The 21,772-nt window shown below is 41.8% G+C and overlaps 1 protein-coding gene across 2 annotated transcripts in view; it reads left to right on the forward strand.

Moving 5' to 3' along the window:
• PTN (pleiotrophin) overlaps positions 1 to 8,279 on the forward strand; it is a 136,909-nt gene extending 128,630 nt beyond the window's left edge. The window contains exon 5 of one of the 2 annotated variants that reach the window (XM_064290371.1): positions 7,532 to 8,279. In XM_064290371.1, coding sequence (XP_064146441.1) covers positions 7,532 to 7,584 — 53 coding nt within the window. In that variant the 3' untranslated portion in view covers positions 7,585 to 8,279. Of the gene's footprint in view, positions 1 to 7,528 lie in introns of both variants that reach the window. The other variant, XM_064290370.1, reaches the window with a different exon arrangement.
• Positions 8,280 to 21,772: the final 13,493 nt, after the last annotated feature.

Here is a 21,772-nt window from a genome sequence, read left to right on the forward strand (position 1 = left end):
ATCGTTGCTATGTTTGAGCCCATTGTTGCAGCCACTGTGTCAATCCATCTCATTGAGGATATTCCTCTTTTTCGCTGACCCTCTATGTTACCAAGGAAACCCTGGTGGCATAGTAGTGGTTAAGTGCTACAGCTGCCAATCAAAAGGATAGCAGTTCGAATCCACCAGGCGCTCCTTGAAAACTCTATGGGGCAGTTCCACTCTATTTATAGGGTCACTATGAGTCGGAATCAACTCGACGGCAACAGATTTTTGGTTCTATGTTACCAGGCATGATGTCCTTTTGCAGGGACTAGCATGTCGCAAGTACATGAGACAAAGTCTCACCATCCTCACTTCCAAAGGGCCTTCTGGCTGTACTTCTTCCAAGACAGACTTGTTCATTCTTCTGGAAGTCCATTGTATATTCAATATTCTTCACCAACACCATAATTCAAAGGCATCAATTCTTCAGTCTTCCTTATTTATTGCCCAGCCTTCGGGGGCATATCACGCAATTGAAAACACCATGACCTGGGTCAGGGAGACCTTAGTCCTTAAAGTGACATATTTGCTTTTTAAAGCTTTGAGGAGGTCCTTTGCAGCAGACCTTAGGAGGTACAGCTCTCTAGTTTCTGTTCTAGTCAGTTACCCCTCCTACTGGTTTAATAACTCAAAGTCAGCAGCCCCCAGAGACCGACGCACTTCAGTTAAAATCACAACTCCCCTAAACCATTTTATCAGTTTCTTTTTTTTTTTTCTGTATACACAGCAGGCTAGCCATTTTCCCGTATGAGAAAAATAATCACACCAAGATATTTTGCTACGAAAGTGAGATAAACTTAATCCACAACTCTCAAGTCTTCTACTTCTTGAAATGACCTCAGGCTTTTAATGGACGATTGTACCCCAGGGCCCACTGCCAACCCTGTTCCTCTCAGACCTCCCTCATGGCGAGACCAGAACTGGGTGGTTACTCGTACCAAGGCCATGGCCATCCCATGTGGCGTGAGTATTTGCCTTTAGAGGGTGTTTGCTGTGGTGGTGGACTCTCGTGCAAACTGCTGATGAGAATTTACATTAGCACTTCAAGAAAATTTGTTGGTACATGTCTAGAGCTTTTAAAAATGCCCTACCTACCCTTTAATCCAGTACACCATCTTCTAGTGATCTATACTAAGGCAGAACTTAAATATGTGATGCTTTGTGTGCATAAAAAAAAAATTATATCATTATTTACAATAACAAAAAGGGAGAACCATCATCAGACCTTTACAAAATAACAAAAGCAGAAAGGTTACCAAAAGTATGGAATAAAATGACATGAAGTCATGTTTCCAGGTATATTCAGTGGCATAGGAAAGAGAGATGACAGAAGTGTTACAGCCCTGGTGGCACAGTGGTGCTTGGTTGCTAACCAGAAAGTTGGTGGTTAGAACCCACCCATTGGGCTCCAAGGAAGAAAGACCTGGTGACCTGCTTCCCTAAAGATTACAGGCGAGAAAACTCTATGGAGCAGTTCTACTCTGTCACATGGGGTCACTACGAGTCTGAATGGACTTGATAGAGCCCAATAACAACAAACAATAATACTATACCATCCATCCATGTTTTCCTAATTAAAGTATATATTACATATATTCATGGAATGAAAACCTAAATAGAACCCACTGTTAATAATGTGATCTCTATATTATGGAATTATGGGCAGTTTCTGTTAGTATATGTAAATGTTTTTCTTTTTTATTTTCTGTGTGAATTTGTATTATTTTATAACCAGAACAGTAATAAATATTTTTTAAGAAGTACAGAATAACTCAGAGGGGAAAAAGTCTCTTTTCCCTTCTGGCTCATCCACTCTAGGTATACCTTTTCTCTGTAATAATTCATTCTCCCTGTGGTACCTCTCTCTTTGAAATCACATACATAAATCCATTATTTCTTCCTACCTTATCCACCTGGAAGGCAGTAGTAAAATAGCAGCACGATAAATAGGTTTTGAAGCTATAAAAATTGCTCCCACTTACCCATGACCTTTAATATAAATATACTTAGAGAACACTTTACAGTTTTAAAAGACTCGCATAAAGCAACCATTAAAACTATGACATAAGCTCTACGAAGGAGTCCCTGAGTGGCGCAAATGTTTAAGTGCTCAACTACCAACTGAAAGGTGTGAACCCAACCAGAGGTCCTCAAAAGAAAGGCTGGCAGCAACCTGTACAAGGCAAGGTCATGGAAGCTCCATCGACACATCCAAACTTCCTGAGGGACCGAATTGCTGGGCTGAGGGTTGTAGGGACCACGGTCTCAGGGAACACGTAGCTCAATTGGCATAACATGGTTTATAAAGAAAATGATCTACATTCTACTTTGGTGAGTAGTGTCTGGGGTCTTAAAAACCTGTGAGTGGCCATCTAGGATACTCCACTGGTCTCACCCCTTCAGGAGCAAAGAATAACAAAGAAAACTAAAGATGCAAGGGAAAGATTAGTCCAAAGAACTAATGGATCACATCACATCTACCATGGCCTCCACCAGACTGAGTTCAGTACAACTAGATGGTGCCCGGCTACCACCACTGACTGCTCTGACAGGGATCACGATTGAGGGTCCTGGACAGAGCTGGAGAGAAACGTAGAACAAAATTCCAACTCAAAAAAAAAAAAGACCAGACTTGCTGGCTTGACAGAGACTGGAGAGACCCAGAGAGTATAGCCCCAGACACCGTTTCAGCTCAGTAATGAAGTTACTCCTGAGGTTTACCCTTCAGCCAAAGATTGGACCAGCCCATAAAACAAAACAAAACTAAAAGGGCGCACCAGCCCAGGGTCAAGGACTAGAAGGCAGGAGGGGACAGGAAAGCTGGTAATAGGGAAGCCAAATTTGGAAGGGAAAGTGTTGACATGTAATGGGGTTGTTAACCAATATCATAAAACAATATGTGTACTAACTGTTTAATGAGAAGCTAGTTTGTTCTGTAGACCTTCATTTAAAGTACAATAAAAAAAATTTAAGAAAAGGCCTGGTGATCTACTTCTGAAAAATCAGCCATTAAAAACCCTAAGTAGTACAGTTTTACTCTGACACGCATGGGGTCTCCAGGAGTCGGAGTTGACTCTATGGCAGTGTTTTTTTTTTTTGATGCTGTTTGTGTGTGTGTGTGTGTGTGTGTGTGTGTGTGTGTTTTGTTAAGGTCTGTGAGGGCAGAATTTTGTCTTGTCTGCCATTATATCCCAGAATCTGCACGGTGCTGATACAGAGTAGAGCTGGGGTGAGTATTTGCTGAATGAATAGAATGAATGAATGAATGCTTTTTGAACACTAGAGCTAAAATGATGGCATACTACAACAACACTAGAGGTAAAATGGGCTCTTAGAGGTCATTGTCTCACGTGGTACTCACGATGACCTTCCTGGGAAGATAGAGTTGGTTTATTATCTCTACAGGAGACAGAAGCCGAATGATTGATTTGCTCAAGGTCACAGAGCTGGTCAGAGGTGGACATGGATTAGAACCAATTGTCTAGGTTAGGACTCAGTGCTCAGAATGATTCTGCCAGAATTCCCTTGTTTCCTCATGAGCCAGGTGGCCATGATGCCAGCGTAGGCTTCACTGCTCACCAGGACATGGCTTTCTAGTCCGAGTAAGACCCATGTGGGCTGGGATTTTGCAGAAGCCTGGCTCAGACTAGTTCCTGGCCCCTCTTCTCACCCCTTCTTTTCTAGCAGTAGTTGCTGTGCATTGACAGAATTTCCTTGGCTAAATTTTGAATTTTCTAGACAGACTATGGAAAAATGGCACTCCAGAGCCTATGATTCCACCAATATGAGGAGCCTGAATTCTTTCTCCTTTTGGGACTTTCTGAATGCTTTCAAATATGTTTTAAACACAACCTCCTGTTTCTATTCAATTGTACGAAGTTTTCCACACCTACCATCTCTTCTCTGTTCTGCTTGCTATGAATACCGCCTTAGTCTTCTCGCGCTGCGGTATCAGAAATACAAGTGGGTGGCTTTAAGGAACAGAAATTTATTTTCTCATGGTTCAGGAGGCTAGACGTCTGAATTCAGGGCACTGGCTACAGGGAACGGCTCTTTCTCTGTCAGCTCTCGGGGAAGACCCTTGTCTCTTTTGGCTTTTGTACCTCTGACCTTCTTACGTTCCTTGGGGATTGTCACATGGCATCTGTCTTCCCCAGTTTATGCTTCCTCCTCTGTCCAATCTATTCTTCCCGTAGCTCAGAAGTGGTTAGGTTTAAGACGCACTCTACACTATGGGGTCGCTATGAACCAGAAGGTTTTTAACAGAGCCCTGGTGGAGCAGTGGTTAAGAACTCAGGCTGCTAACCAAAAGCTTGGCAATTCAAATTCACCAGCCGCTACTTGGAAACCCTATGGGAAGGTTCTACTCTGTCCCATAGGATCACTATGAGTTGGAATCAACTCGATGGCAATGGCAGTGGGTACACTGACATGGCCTCATTAATATAACAAAGAAAACTCATTCTCAAACAGGATTACATCCACAGCTATAGGGTTTAGGATTCCAACACAGATTTTAGGGGGACACAGTTCAGTCCATAACAAATAACTTTCCTCCACCAAGTCAAAAACTGCCTAAGAATGGAAGATTGTAAACCCAGAAGTCAAGACATGCCAGGACATCTTCGTGAGTTTCCTGTGCGGCCATGTCCTGATGGAGATCATCCGGGGAGCAGACAGGTTGCTCTCAGCCAGGTGCCTTCCCGTGCACACCTCGGTAATGGCTGCTTTCTGTTCGCGTGCCTCCCGCTCATGACTGGCCACAGTCAGGCGGAGAGTGACACGGAGCCTGGGGTGTTGTTTGATGTGCCACAGATTCTGCTGTGATTCCTTCTCTTGGCACACAACAACAGCAACAACTGTTTGACATCAGTGTGGGATTATATTAGCTCTTAAAACCTTAAGTAACTACGGTCTGACTCCTTTACAATGCACTTTGCATTACCCACTCAGAGCCCTGCTTCAGGCCAACTCATGGCACTTACGTTCATAGTGAAAGGAGCCCCGGTAGTGCAAGGGTTGAGTGCTCTGCTGCTAACCAAAAGGTTGGTAGTTCAAAGCCATCAGGCACTCTGCTGGAGAAAAGACCTGGTGATCTGCTCCCATGAAATTTGTTGTTGTTGTTAGGTGCCATAGAGTTAGTTCCAACTCATATCGACCCTATGTACAACAGAACAAAACACTGCCTGGTCCTGAGCCATCCTTACAAGCATTGCTGTGCTGAAGCCCATCGTTGCAGCCATTGTGTCAGTCCGTCTGATTGCGGGTCTTTCTCTCTTTCACGGACCTTCTGTTTTACCGAGGATGATGTTCTTCTCCAGGGACTTGTCCCTCCTGATAACATGTCCAAAGTATGCGGAACGAAGTCTCGCCATCCTCGCCTCTAATGCACATTCTGGCTGTACTTCTTCAAGGCAGATTTGTTTGTTCTTCTGGCAGTCCATGGTCTAGAAAACCCCGTGGGGCAGTTCTCCTCTGTTACACGGGGTCACTCTGAGTTGAAATTGACTCAGTGGCACACAACAACAGCATGCTCATAGTAAACATTTCTCTCACTGTAACCTTCAAAGGCTATTAAAAGGGGACATTGGTTTTTCTCCAGATTTAATTCAGGCCTGTACTTTAATGACTGGAGATGTCCATTTAAAAAAGTGTTAGAAAATATTGATAAATTTTATTTATGCATGTTTTTCATTTGATGTTTCAAATTTAAGGAGTGCCTATCACATACCAAGCACTGAAGATACAGATGCAAAACACAGACATGGTCTTCCCCTTGTAGGAAGTGGGAAATGGGTGTTAAGTACTTAGCTATGCAATTAATAATTCAATTCTAATTTTGATAAGAGCAGTCATAGGCACAATGGAAGTATCTCATGGTGGGTAGAGCCTGCTTTGTGTAGGCATTCTGGGGAGCCTTCCCTAAGGAAGTGAAATTGAAGCTAAGATCTTAAGAATGAGTAAGTTTTAGTACATTCCATTTGCTTCACCCAAGACCGGAGTCTCCCTAGCTGAAGCTGCAGACATAGGTGGTCCTTCAGGGAATTTTAGGCCCATCTTAAAAGCAGAGGGCAGGCCAGGAAAGGAAACACTTTGGCAGAAGCAATGCTAACAATCAGCTCCTTGGAAAAGGAGTGCTACACAAAGCACTCGTAGCTCTCCATTGCACTGTGGCCTGGTCATTCTCTCCGAGGTATCTGCTATGCTTCTGTTCCCTGGTAGGACCCCAAGACAGTACTGTGTATACCAAGCGGAGGCAACCAATAAAATAACAGGTATTTAGAGGCATTCATACCATCTCTGGATGGTACAGAGGTTAACACGCTTGGCTACTAACTGAGAAATTGGAGGTTCAAGTCTACCCAGTGATGCCTAAGATGAAAGGCCTGGCAATCCCCTTCTGAAAAACCAGCCATTGAAAACCCTACGGAGCACAGTTCTGCTGTGACACATGGGGTTGCCATGAATCGGGGAACCACTTGCCTGCAACTGGTTTTTTTGGGGGGGATGTTCATAGCAGCACTGTCTTTAATGACCAAAACGTAAAACAATTCCAATGCCCATCACCAGGAGAAGAGATACATAAGTCATGGCATACCACGCAATGGAATATTATCCAGCAATGAGAATGAAGAAATGGCTGCTACACAAAACAACACGGATAAATCTCATAGACGTAATTACGAACTAAAGAAACCTGATGTAACAGGATGGATATGTTTACCTGAAGTACAAAAATAGGCACAAACTAATCTAAGGCATTAGAAGTCAAGGTAGTGGTGATCCTTGGAGGGGGGAGCTAAGGATTGGAAGGGGTATGAGGGACACTTCTGTTTCTTGTTCTGGGTGCTGGTTACATGGTGTTATGGATTGAATTGTGCCCCCCAAAAATATGTGTTAGAATTCTAACCCCTATACCTGTGGGTGTAATCCCATTTGGCAATAGGGTTCTCTTTGTTACAGCAATGAGGCCTTATCAGCGTAGGGCGTGTCTTAAACCTCATCATTTTTGAGGTACGTGACAAGAGCAGCATAGAAACAGAGACAAGCAAGACAAATGGCGGAAAATAGAGGACTCATGGAGACTGCCAAGGAACCAAGGAACACCAGGGCTAGAGAAGCTGAGAAAAGAATTTTTCCAGGAAAGAGCCTCCCCGTAGGGCTGGTGCCCTGACATCTAGCCTCTGAAACTGTGAGAAGATAAATTTCTGTGCAACTTGTTCTTATAAGCATTTATATAGAAGTGGGTTTTGTTTTTCTATCATAGGTACTCTTTTGGAAAGAGCAGGCCCTCACACACATGCAAAGCACACATACAAGGACACACACACACACACACACACAGATGCATTTTTCTCAACTTACTGAGAAAACTACCAAGTGAAATTGCTTTCTCCATCCACCTCATTATTTGATTCCTGACCAGTTCTAGGAAAAGTGGTTTTCTCCATATCTGTAGCTTGGTAAAGTGATGCCTTTTTTTTTTTTTTTTTTTCAATCACAGCAGAATCTAAGAAGAAGAAAAAGGAAGGCAAGAAACAGGAGAAGATGCTGGACTAAGAGCTACCACCTTCCGTGGACAGGTCATGAAAAAGACATCAGCAAACAGGAACACTTAACTATTGCATTTATACCTACTATAGGCTTTTTATTCCAGAATTATCTATAGCTTAAGTACATAATAGGCAGAAACAAAAAGAAAAGAACATTTTTGTAGTAGCATTTTAAAAAATGTATACCATAGTACCATTAGGGTCTTACAATAAAGGACGGTAATCCTATTTAGAAAGTTGACTTAGAGTACATGATAAATGGTAGAAAGTTGAGGTAAGTTTTTTGAAATTATGTGATATTTTACATTTAAAATCTGTTTTTTCTTTTTTACTTTTTTTTCCTTTGGCAACAATTTAAATGTTATGATCATGTAAACTACTTCTCTTATTAGGTAATTTTTTCACTTAGAACTTTTTTCCCAGTTGCAAAACGTATATACTAAACAAAGCAGCAATAAAAGGTAACCATCCTATTTGAGGAAAATATCTTGTTTTCTGACAGTGGATTTTTTTTTTTTTTTTTAATTTTAGTCAATGAAACGTGTCTGTTGGTGGGGGGGAGCATGCCCTAGTTCACTGTTGACTTTTTTTTTTAAAGAAAAACATTAAATATGAAATTCTTAAATTTTGGCAGAAACAGTTGTCTTCTTGATAAAATTATTTTTCCATCTGAGAAAAAAATTACTAAGAAAATAAATCAAGGGGATGCTGGAGGGTAGAAGGGTGCTTTTGTGTGCAATAATTTGATATTATAACAACCACTTCCCACCTTTGTCTCCCACACAACACAAGTCAGTCTGTTGTCAGTGAGAATTTATCAGTCAAACTCGTTAAGTCACTCTTGGGCTCAAATGTTTCAGAGGGTTTAATTTATTTTGTTTTACTTCCGATCAATGTTTATAGAGTCAGTCTCAAAGTGGGCTAGGGTTTGCTGGACAGGAAAATGCTCCTCTTTCCTTGTATTGAATAAGGTTGGGCTACCCAGTTGTCCTCCAGTGTGATTCCAACTTGTGATGACCCCGTGGGTGTCAGATTAGAACGGTGAGCGCCATAGGGTTTTCAATGGCCGGTTTTTCATAAGTAGATCTCCAGGCTTTTTTTCCAAGGTGCCTCTGGGTAGACTCAAACCTTTAACCTTCTGGTTAGCTGCAGAATACCTTAAGCGTTCGCACCGCCCAAGCATTGCCCAAATCAGGATCGGGATAACAAAATGCGAATGGCAGTTTGTGTTTGGTTTCCACAGACCAAGGATTTTCACTCTGTTATATATCAGATGAGTGCCAAAGATCACCTATATAACTCCCTTATCTGCTGGGCTGTAGACTTAGTCTTTAAGTAAACTCGACTGTACTTCTATTATTCAGAGAAATGCAGTCTTAGAAAATTGCCTGGGATTAGGCTCCAGGCATTTTTGTTGATGTAGTCACCTCTAATTTCAGAGTGATGAAACTCAATAAACAAACACCTGTCTACCAAGATAGCTATAAGTCCATTCTCAGAAACGATGGTTTCAGCATGCCCTTGGTTATCTATAAAATAAGGATTATTACAAACTGGCCTGATGATGTAGGCAATGGGTCTTCCCAGCTAAACTATTCTTGCATCTAGCCTGAGACTCCACTTGAGCTAGGAGCATTGAAGGAGTCCATTTCTCACCAGTAAGTCAAAACCGGGGGACAGCGATGGTACAGTGGTAAAATTCTCACCTTCCATGCAGGAGATGGGAGTTCGATTCCTGGCCAATGCACCTCAGAATGCAGCCACCACCTGCCTGTCACTGGAGGCATGTGTGTTGCTATGATGATGAACAGGCTTCAGTGGAGCTTCTGGACTAGGATGGACTGGGAAGAAAGGCCTGGCAATCCGCTTCCAGAAAACAGCCAACGAAAACCCTATGGATCCACAACCATCCTATTCCAATGTGTGTAGAGTCACCACGAGCCAGGACTACTCTACGGCAGCTAACAAGAAGTCAAAGCCAGTTGCCAGTGGGGAATAGACTTAAGCGTGACCTTCCAAGCACACACACTAAACTTTTTTATGGACAGGTGCTTCATAAATACAGAGGACCTTGTAAAGCGCAAATGACAAAAATGAATTTTAAATGCGGTCCTTTTACGTGCTGACCTTAATAGGGAAAAGTGCTCCTTAGAATGGATGGGGAAGAAGAAAGGAGGGTGAAAGAAAGGCAATGTATTAAGTGGATTATTTGATGGCAAAATCCTGTAAAGGTGGGCCACAGAAGAACCTACAGCTAATTTTGTTAGCCTCTCACCTAACTTTGCTCCTCCAGCATTATTTAGCCAAAAAAAGCAGCCCATGAATCAGTAATGAGTAAAGGGGAACTAGAACAAAACCTCCCCAGGGAAAACAACCCTGTAAACAATTGTCAGACTTCTTTATTCCTGGGGCATGGCGGGAAGATGGAGGGCAGAGGTGCTCAGCTGGGCTAAGAATGATTCTTAGCAAAAGCATAAAATAACCCCTGATCCTATGCCAAAGAAACGGTTGGGATGCTAATCTCCGAGGCATAGGGTGTAAAATTAAACTTTCCCTAAATCTCCAGAGTTATTCTGCCCCAACATCAGCTTTAAACATTGTGCTAAATCACACTGAAGCATTGAAAACATAAACAAGGCCACCATGAGTCGGAGTTGACTGGATGGCCACTAAGAACAACAAAAAAATGCCATTACAGGAATATATGGAGTCATACGTCTTTCTTTGTCTAAGATGCTCTAGAAACCACTGGTTCTCACAAATAGAATAAAACAGACCAGCTTCGTAGAGTGTCCCAGCAAATTCTCTTCCCAAATATTCTGAGTTTTAGGAAATTTGCCCTCAAGTTTATTAAGCTTCAAGGAAGGAAATGGAAAGAACTCCACTCGGTTTCCTTATGCCATCTTGGAGTGAAGACAGGTTTCTCATCAAATAGCTGGGAGGTAGGGGCGCTGAGCAGCCTCAAGGAGGCGCTGTCAAGAACAACCCTAGGTTGTCCATTGATCAATAAGTACCTTGTTCATCTCCCTGACTGTGCCCTCCCTTTCTTGTACTATAGTAGATATTCTCATTTATCCTGAGTGTATGCAAGCTGTCACAGCTGTGAAGATTGTGAAGAAAAGCATCTTGGATAAAGATGTTCTAACTTCATGTATTCCTGTGATGGCATCTTTGTTGTGGTTAGTTGCCATTCAGTCAACTCCAGCTCACGGCAACCCTGTGTATAGTAACATGAAACATTGCCTGATCCTGTGCCATCTTGGTGATTTTTGATATGTTTGAGCCCATTGTTGAGGCTATCGTGTTAATCCATCTCATTGAGGGTTCCCCTCATTTTTGCTGACCCTCTACTTTACCAAACATAATGTCTTTTTCTAGGGACATTCTAGGGATTGGTCTTTCCTGATGATACGCCCAGAGGAGGCAAGATGAAGTTTCTCCATCCTCACTTCTAAGGAGCATTCCAGTTTTATGTCTCCTTGGATGGATTTGTTCATTCTTCACATCTATGCTCTGAATATTTATCAAGGAAAGTTCTACTAAATTGGGTGGGTGACAAGGTGTGGGTATAAAAACATTAAATATTTTCACTCATGAGTCACTGACCGTAGAAGTCTTACTTGAATAAAGAAAGGCTACATGCAGTCCTTTCCGCATTGAGAAGCCAGAGATTTCTTGGATAAGAGATAACACATTTTTATCCATAATGCCTAACTTGACTCCATCATTTTGTAAGTTCTAAATCAATTGTTTCATAACTTCTTTAAATGAAGAACAGAAGTAAACATGCCTTGGAGGAACTGAATGAAGCACTAAAAAAATACTACTTTCCGCAAACTGAATTATTTTCAAATAGTTCCTAAAAATAAAAATCGGAACTTTATGAGCTTTAATCCTTGGGTTTTCTATTAGAGTGAAGCAAAGAGCTGTCTTCCCATTCATCCCCTCCCAAAATAACAAGGCAGATCAACGCCTTTGTATGTGGAATGTCAAACCATGCAATCTACTTTTAAAAAAGAAATGATAGAGTCTTGAAGTACATTTATATAAGGAGAAGGAGGAATAATGTTATTCTGAACATCCAGCGAGTAATGCCTACCTCAAACTTATCAGGGAATATACGATATGTAACACTTCGATCAGAGAAAAATACAATTTTAGAAATCCACACCACCTCCACCAGTCCCACCCCCATTGCTTCTATTCTTGCCAGTCTCTAAATCAGCATCAAAGGTAAAGTAAAATGCACGGTCCTGCTGGGCTGACGTGTCAAATAATTCAGGAATGCTTTAATGCAAAAGAAGGTAGAACTACTTGGCTTTTTAAAAATTTTAAACAGGAAAATAACACATATCTCTCAGTATCTAATTTTTATAGAGGGAGTTTTTTAAGACGAAACCGTAACAGGCAGGTGGATCTCTTATGTACATCTCCGTTACAATCCGAACAGCCAGTTACCCTCACTTCAGTTCCAACTCATGGTCCGTAGAGTTGTCATAGTTGACTTTTCAGAGGTAGATCACCAGGCCTTTCTTCCAAGGCACCTCTGGGTGAACTCAAACCACCAAATTTTTGGTTAGAGGCTGAGCACATCAACTGTCTGCACCACCCAGGGATGTCCATTATAACTACTGTATTAAAAGATTACATGGGTTTTTTTTTTTTAATTAAAAGATTACGTGGGGTTCTACATCTAGATCATTGCCACATATTATCTTTTGTTCTTTGGCGATGGGCATGGTGGCCACATATTAAAGGATTACGTGGAACATCCCGACATCACATCCCATAACCCCTGGGAATGGAAGGACACCTTAGAGAACGTAAGTACATATGTACTGATCATACCAATGCATTCTACTTGCTCTTAGTGGAGAGGTGAATATCGCACAAAATAAACTCATCACAAAGAACGATCTTGCCTCTGTGTTTTGATTGTCAGGTCCATCAAACACAACACACAGAGAATCTTCCAGTTTCTCAGTTTGTAAGATTCACTGAGAATGACATCAATACTCGGTTCTGTGACTAGTCTACAAACTGAGGTGCTAGTGATGTTTTCATGGCAGTCACTGTTCGCCTGAAAATCTTTCTGAACAAATACTTACTGCACCATTTTTTAAAGAACAGAATAAATGTAAATTAAGTTTTCCTTGAAAACTCATTCTTGTCATGAATATCTGGGTATTTTTTTTTTTTTTTTGCTCTCATGTGATTGTAAACATTTTCCGGTGTGTTGCTCATGGTCATAGGGTTGAATGGATGCTACACCTGGATACAACCTGGAGCTTGATTTGAGGAGAAACAAACAGCTACGAAATGAAAGATCCCATCTGAGTTTCCTTTAAAGGGTGTCCCCTCCAAATGAACGATCCATCTCTGAGTTTCGTTTTCTCCAGCGTCGGTCTTAAAAAAAAAAAAAAAAAAAAAAAGAGGTGCTTGGAGCCTGGTGGCAGGAAGCTCAGAGTTTTAGCCCATGCCCTCAGGTGAACATTTTAAAATCGGAGCTCACAATTCTCTGTAGATCTGTCTAGTGCAGGAGTCCCTGGTTCCTGAGAATGTTACCCTCAGTGTCCCAGGCAACCCAGACACTAACCTTATTAACTAGTTCTCCACTGTCTATCATGGACTCTGATTTCTCAGCCTAGAATTTGAGTGTCATTCCTATCATCTTGTGTGACATTTTAGCTCACTTATTCGTCCCACATACTCCAGTAATGTTTTTACACTGATTGCCACACCAGTTCATGCTCTTTGGTTGCAAGCAATAGAAACCACTATTTAAAACCAAAATGTGTGTGCGTGTGCGAGTGTATGTTTGGAAGAAGGGGAAAAGAATTGATTGACAGAACACTAAGTAGCTCGAAGAAATGGGTAGAAGAGCCTTGAGATGTATATTAGTTGCCTAGGGCCGCCATAACAAAGTAGGTGGCTTTAAAAAACAGAAATTTATTCTCTTACAGTTTTGGAGGCTAGAAGTCCAAATCAAAATGTTGGTTAGACCACGCTGGCTCTGGAGGCTCTAAAGAAGATCCTTTCCACTCTCCCAGCTTCTGGTAGTTCCAGGCATTCCCTGGCTTACAGCTGCAATGTAACCCCATCTCAGCCTCCATCTTCATATGGCCTCTCTGTGTCTCTCCTGTTCTATGAGGACACCACTCAGATGGGATTAGGACCCATCTGACTCCAGTACGACCTCATGTTAACTGGTAACATCTTCAAAGACTATTTCCAAACAAGGTCACATTCACAGGTACAGGAGTAAGGACTTCAACATCTGTTTGATGGACACCATTCAATCCATAACAGGAAGGACAGAGAACCAGCAGACCCTTAAGAAAGCTGAAAGGCACAGACAGATACTCTGAGCGTCCCAAGAGTTCCTCACATAACTCAGTTCCAGTCACTTTTGGTCCCTCTGTGTCCTTTCAATCTTGGGACATTCCTGGGAAAAGAATTCTGTTTGAGCTAACTTGGGCCACATGTCCCCCCACCCCTGGTGGCCTGAGGGCCATGGTCTTCAGGTTGGCAGCCCACTGGAATCACATGGAATTGAACTGGAGCGATTTTTCAGTGGGCACATTGGTCAGAAAATATTGAAAGAAAGAGATATTAAAAATATTAAGATATTTTATATTAATTTATATTTATAACATAATTATATATTATAGTTATTATATTCTGGTCTATATAAACCAAAAACCAAACCCGTTGCCATCGAGTCAATTCCAACTCATAGTGACCCTATACGACAGAGAAGAACTGCCCCATAGAGTTTCCAAGGAACACTGGTGGATTTGAACTGCCACCCTTTTGGTTAGCAGCCAAGCTTTTAACCACTGTGCAACCAATAAAATATGCAAAAATTTAATTATTTATATTCATATCTTAATTTATATTTTCACCATTAAAAATAACAGCAACAAAAAAGGAATACCAGGAAATAAGCATTGACATGGGCTGGGGCCATGCTGTGTAACATTTGAATGCAAGGACTGGAGTTCGTTAGGCCATGAAGAGCTAGTGTTTTTCAGTAGGGGGCTGAAGTGACTGACACTGTTGTCCCTGAAGAATTTCAGTCTGCCACCTGGAAGTATTTTATAGGACAAATTAGAATAGGGAGGCACTTAGCATGGGGGAACAATTTAGAAAGTTATTGGAATTTTCCAACTGAGAAATAATGAAGGCCATTTGGATCTGTCATACATTTTGCCTCTGGCCCCCTAATCATTTTCTCTCTTGATTATTTCTTTTTGTCTTCTTCTGTCACGGTCACTTTATTATTTTCTTTGTGATCCAAGGAGCTCTGACAATACATTTTGCTTCATGCAATGGAAGTCCAATGTCATATGGAATGGCTATCGCTCGGAGTGAAGGAGATTTAGACAGAGGACCAGTTATCATAACCTTCCTGCCTTCCTGCTTTCACATCCCCGCATTCCATTAGCATAAATCAGGTCACCTTGGCCAGCAGACTTCATCCCAATATGTGCTTGGGAACTACCCTCTCCTTACTTATTTAAGATGATGTGTTTCAATAAGAAATTCGGCATCAAGCCAATCTTGCTTCTCCCGGGAATTTGGACTACCAGCTTCCAGAACTCTAAGACAATAAATTCCTGTTTCCATCCCTACAGGGGAAGAAAAAAAAAATGCCATTGAGTCAATTTGATTCTGACTCGTAGTGACAGAGTAGAACTGCCCCATAGGGCTTCCAAGGAGTGGCTGGTGGATTCAAACTGCCAACCTTTTGGTTAGCAGCCCATCTCTTAACTATTGCACCACCAGGGCTCCAATATAAGCCATCTAATTCGCGGTGCTTTGTTTTGGCAGCCCGAGGAAACTAATACATTGACCAGTTTTCAAGTGCTACTTAAAAGTGTGTTACATCGCTGTCCAGGCTCAGTTCCAAACTCCATTCCTCAGCTAACAATCCTTATATTCTAACATCTCACTGCTAAACACTCAAGTCTAGTGGCAGCATTTCTCACGTCCCACTTTTTTTTCTTGAAGATACAATGCTAATAGTTATAATTCTATATTTTGTATATTTGCAGATGTGACGATTTCTGCCTACTGGGTATTAATACCAACAATTTTATTTTTCTATAATGTTAAAACGGATTTAAACAATGTAAGCCACATTGAAAACAGTAGTAATAATAATAGGTTAGCTTTTTTGAATGTCTTCCATGTGCCAAACACTGTCGTGAATACCTCCTGTGGGTTATCTTTTTCATTCTTACAATAACCTTCATTTTATAATTGAGGAAACTAATATACAAAGAGGTTAAATAACTCATCCAAGGACTCTCAGTACTGAAGAACAGAAGAAATTGTATCAACAGTTACATCTTAAATCACTTTTCTACTCATTATTATGTGAAATGAAAATTATAGAAACTCAAATTTATATGAATGAATCTTAAAGGATTTGATATTGTTGTTGTTAGATGCCGTCCAATTAGTTCTGACCCTATGCACAACACAACAAAACACTGTCTGGTCCTGTGCCATCCTCACAATCGTTGTTAGGATTGAGCCCATTGTTGCAGCCACTGGGTCAATCCATCTCCTTGAAGGTCTTCCTCATTTTTGTTGACCCTGTACTTTACCAGGCACGATATCCTTCTCCGGGGATTGATCCCTCATGATAACATGTCCAAATTACGTGAGACAGACCCTAGCCATCCTTGCTTCTAAGAAGCATTCTGGTTGTACTTCTTCGAAAACAGATTTGTTCATTCTTTTGGCAGTCCATGGTATATTCGATATTCTTCACCAGCACCATAATTGAAAGGTGTCAATTCTTCTTTGATCTTCCTTATTCAACATCCAGCTTTTGCATGCATATGAAGTGATGGAAAAAATGCCTTGTCTTGGATCAGGCGCACCTTAGTCTTCAAGGTGACATCTTTGCTTTTCAACACTTCAAAGAGGTCCTTTGCAGCAAATTTGCCCAATGCAATGTGTCCTTTGATTTCTTGACTGCTGCTTTCATGGCTGTTGATTGTGGATCGAAGTAAAATGAAATCCTTGACAACTTCAATCTTTTCTCCGTTTCTCATGGTGTTGCTTATTGGTCCAGTTGTGAGGATTTTTGTTTTCTTTATGTTGAGGTCTAATCCATACTGAAGGCTGTGGTCTTTGATCTTCCTCGGTAAATGCATCAAATCCTCTTCACTTTTAGCAAGCAAGATTGTGTCATCTGCATAATGCAGGTTGTTAATGAGCCTTCCTCCAACCCTGATGCCTGGTTCTTCTCCATATAGTACAGCTTCTCAGATTATTTGCTCAGCATACAAATTGAATAGGTAGAGTGAAAGAATACAATCCTGACACACACCTTTCCTGACCTTTAAACCGTGCAGTATCCCTTTGTTGTGTTCTAACGACTGCCTCTTGATCCATGTACAGATTCTTCATGAGCATAATTACGTGTTCCAGGATTCTCATTCTCCGCAATGTTATCCATAATTTGTTAGGATCCACATAGTTGAATGCCTTAGCATAGTCAATAAAACACAGGTAAACATCTTTCTGGTGTTCTCTGCTTTCAGCCAGGGTCTATCTGACATCAGCAATGATATCCCTGGTTCCACATCCTCTTCTAAATCAGGCTTGAATTTCTGGCAGTTCCCTGTTGATATACTGCTACAGCTGCTATTGAATGATCTTCAGCAAAATTTTACTTGCATGTGATATTAACGATATTGTTCAATAATTTCCACATTCAGTGGGATTACCTGTCTTGGGAATAGGCATAAATATGGATCTCTTCCAGTTGGTTGGCCAGATAGCTGCCTTCCAAATTTCTTGTCATAGAGCAGTGAGCACTTCCAGCACTTCCATTTGCTGAAACATCTCAATTGGTATTCCATCAGTTTCTGGAACCTTGTTTTTCACCAATGCCTTCAGTGCAGCTTGGACTTCTTCCTTCAGCACCATTGTTTCCTGGCCATATGTTACCTCCTGAAATGGTTGGACATTGACCAATTGATTTTGGTATAGTGACTGTGCATTCTTTCCATCTTCTTTTGATCCTTCCTGCATCATTCAATATTTTCCTGTAGAATCCTTCAGTATTGCACCTTGAGGCTTCAATTTTTTCTTCAGTTCTTTCATCTTGAGAAATGCTGAGTGTGTTCTTCCCTTTCTGTTTTCTATCTCCAGGTCTTTGCATGTGTCATTGTATACCTTACTTTGTCTTCTTGAGGCACCCTTTGAAATCTTCTGTTCAGCTCTTTTACGTCATCATTTTTTCCTTTTGCTTTAGCTACTTGATGGTCAAGAGCAAGTTTCAGAGTCTCTTTTGACATTCAGTTAGGTCTTTTCTTTCTCTCCTGTCTTTTTAATGACCTCTTGCTTTCTTCATATATGATGTCCTTAATGTCATTCCACAACTCATCTGGTCTTCGGTCGTTAGTGTTCAACGTGTCAAATCTATTCTTGAGGTGGTCTCTAAATTCAGGGGGGATATACCAAATGAGCTTTTCCATTGTCTTTTTCCACAGATGTAGACTATTTGATTCCTGTGTATTCCCTCTGGTAAGGTCCACATGTATAGTCACCGTTTATGCTGGTGAAAAAAGGTATTTGCAAAGAAGAAGCCATTGGTCTTGAAAAATTCAATCATAGGATTTAGCCATATTTGAATAGGGACCGGTGAGCTCCGTTCTGTTATTTGTATATAAATTACCTCTGGAAATTGATTGAATAGCAGCCATAAAACAAAAGATAAGAAGATGAATCACCGCAATGTTCTTCTGAAGGTGGAGGGTGCTAATAAACCTAAACCTGTTGTCCTTGAGTGGATTCTGACTCATAGTGACCCTATAGGACAGAGTAGAACTGCCTCATAGGGTTTCCAAGGCTGTAATCTTTACGGAAGCAGATTGCCACATCCTTCTCCCGAGGAGCTGCTGATGGATTTGAACCACCAACCTCTTGCTTAGCAGCTGAGCACTTAACCACTGTGCCACCAGTGTGTAAATGCTAACTTTTGATTGTACCTGGGGAGTCACTTCCACACTGATAGCAGCTCTGAGTTTCAGTATGTTATGTTTCCTATTATGTTTCTTCTCATTGTGTTGAGTTTGTACTTTGTTATAAACACATTTTTGTTCTCTTTCTCTAAATATAAGGGATTCATTTCATTGTTGAGGCTAGACCATGAAATTGCTATGACAATGAAAGAACAGACGTTATTTGTTTCATCAGGTTAAGTCAGAAATTGTAGACTAGGGAAACAGGAGAAAGAAAGCCCCCTACTTGCGTTACCTAAGAATTATAAAAATCTTTGTGATAACTGTCATTTCTTTTTTTTTCAAATGCATGTCACAAAAATGACAATATGTTAGGAAAAAGCTTATAATGCCCAACATGGCCTTGAGGTAATTAATGCTAATATTTTTGTATGCATACTTATAAAACCATTCTTGGTGAACACATACATAAAACAGCTGTGAAGCATGAAGCCAGATCACTTTGGAACAAGATGTTCTGGAAGGTACAGCCATGTCATCCATATTGGGACTGATTCCCACCCTAGATATTAGTCTACCTTCTTTGCCTAGAGTGTCTGCCAACCTCATCATGCAAGGGCTCACAGAAGGCCTGATTTACTAACTGGTGGGTCCCTTACACTATTGCCTCAAAGGACTCATCGTACAGCAAAAAATACATTGCAATAGGTACATGACCACAGGTTTCACTGGTCCAATCAAACTTTGGCATGGCTGTTTAAGAGCTCAGCTAAGGTGTGAGCTTGGGACAATACCTGTGGAGTCTGAGCACTGAATCCCAGGTTGTGCAGAGTCACCAGATTTAACAAATAAAAAATATAAGATGTCCAATTAAATTAGAGTTTCAGATAAACATGAATAATTTGTTAGTGTGTGTCCCTGATAATGCATGGAACATAAACCAAAAACCAAACCCGTTGCCATCAAGTCCATCCCAACTCATAGAGACCCTACAGTACAGAGTAGAACTGCCCCATAGAGTTTCCAAGCCTGTAATATTAACTGAAGCAGACTGCCACATCTTTCCTCTGGTGGTTTTGAACTGCCAACCTTCCACTTAGCAGCTGAGTGCTTAACCACTGTGCAACCAGGGTTCCTCACATTGAACATACTTACACTAAAAAAAGTTTTTTTTTTTTTTTAGTTTGAAATTAACATTTAACCTGGTGTCCTGTATATTACCTGACAACCCCCAAGAGCATGGTATGTAAATAAATGGAAACAACTGCCATTCCATGCTGCTGTGCCCCTGTGGTGGCTGAGAAAATGCACTACTCAGAGAACATAATTGGCTGGCAGCCCCAGCTGCTACCACCCTGGGGACACCAAAGCCTTCTTGCTGAGGCCAATCTTCCCATGGATCCATCTAAGTAAATGATGGAGCATGTTGATGACACTCATGCTGGCCCATTTTCTCGAGATGTGGGACTCCTCCAACAGGTGACTTTGGCTGGAGGACTCCGCATCAGCCTGGTTGAAATCTTCTTGAAAAATTAGTACAGTCTGAAATACTTTATACCCAATTCTCCTTTGTCTGCTCAATTCTCAGACAAGGCACATCTAGTACGTTACAGTCAGGGCCCTGCTGGGAGAGCTCAGACCCTGAAATATGGGATGGGATACCTGGTTGGATCCTTCTGAGGATGTTAGTGCTGCAGATACCCTGAACCTCTGAGCTAACCCAGGTGGCCCACTCTTTCCTAGTAAGAGCTAGCACTCCCGTGTGCTGGAAGACACAGCAGAGGCCTTTAACTGGCAAGACCAGAGGTGTGTAGGGTCAAGGACCTAGTTTTACCCTAAGTATGGTGGCCTTTGTTCTTGGCTCTGAGGAAATAACCCTTGGAGGAGTTGCGATGCCTTGGTCTGGGACTTTCAGGTCATGCCTGGTAAGTAGGGGCTGGCTAGACCAGAAGAGAGTCAGCTGAGAGGCCAATATCAACTAGTGTCAGAAGGCATGATTTAGCCTATCATGCAAGAGTGGCCAGTAAAAGCCCAGGACACTCAGGCTCAGGGAGTTTCCTGGTCGACCTAGGGAGGGTGGTGTGCCTTCTCTGAGACATGGCAGGTCTGTGTTGGGAACCTTCCCAGGCCTTGCCCATGCATCTTTTCTTTATGATCATCCTGATTTACTCTGCCACATGGGATTGCCCTGAGTTGAAAATCGACTTGACAGCACCTAACAACGACTACCACTTCAACAGAACTAGTAGTTGTTAAGTATACTAACTTCTGTGAGTTCTGAAAGCCATTCCAGCTGATTAACCAACCCAAGAGCAGTGCCCTCTGTAAGGTGTGACCTACCCCCAGGTGACTAGGGACAGAGAGACAGAGAGTGATGTGGGCGGCTGTTGTCAGAAAGGATGGAGAACAGGAAAGCAGGGACACAACTGATCTCTGCCTTCTGGGAATCGGCTTTATGCTGATTCTCATTTGTGAGGTGTTTCCCTTAGGAGGGACCTCCCCCCCCTCCTCAGGCTCATTGGCCCAGAACTGGGGATAGATGACAGCATAACCCAGCTGTGAAGGCAGGGCCTGATAAGGCAGAAAGGAGGCTTTATACAAAAGCTAAGATAGCTGGAAGAATTAGCTCTCACGTATTGGCAGGGTCCATGGGGAATACACCCAGGTTTGGATTTTAAGGGTGCTTGATCAAGGTAGCAAGAATTTAAGACGTGGGGCACCTGGATAAGCAACAGTTTATTGACTTGGGAGACTTCCTTGGGACACAGGGTTTAACATATTAAAAGCTTGTAGGAAGCAAGGGCCCACAAAGAGTGAAATAAAAAAAATGCCTATGTTTTCAAGGCAATGGTAAAAGAAAATATGGCAGGGCTCAGGGAAGCAGGCATGCTGGAATGGATACATCATGTGAGGACAGAAAACCCACAAGAGGATTCTGTTACATTTTAAGCCCAGGGGACATGCCTTTTGAAGGCAATCAGGAATAGAGGCTGGGTATCAATGCTTACTAACCAGCATCCAGGAGGTTGCAATGATCTTACTGACCAGCAAGGCCTCAGTGGTGGCTCAGGACTTTACCTGCAGGGAGTTAATTGAGTCTGGTGTCCCTTGAGGCAAAATAGTAAGGCAGCCAACAAGAGTGATGTTGAACATCTACAACTAGCGAAGGGCAAGGATGGAAGAGCAGGAGGCCAAAGGTGTTTGTCCCAA

This window comes from Loxodonta africana, chromosome 8, assembly GCF_030014295.1.
Source record: "Loxodonta africana isolate mLoxAfr1 chromosome 8, mLoxAfr1.hap2, whole genome shotgun sequence".
NCBI lineage: Eukaryota > Metazoa > Chordata > Mammalia > Proboscidea > Elephantidae > Loxodonta > Loxodonta africana.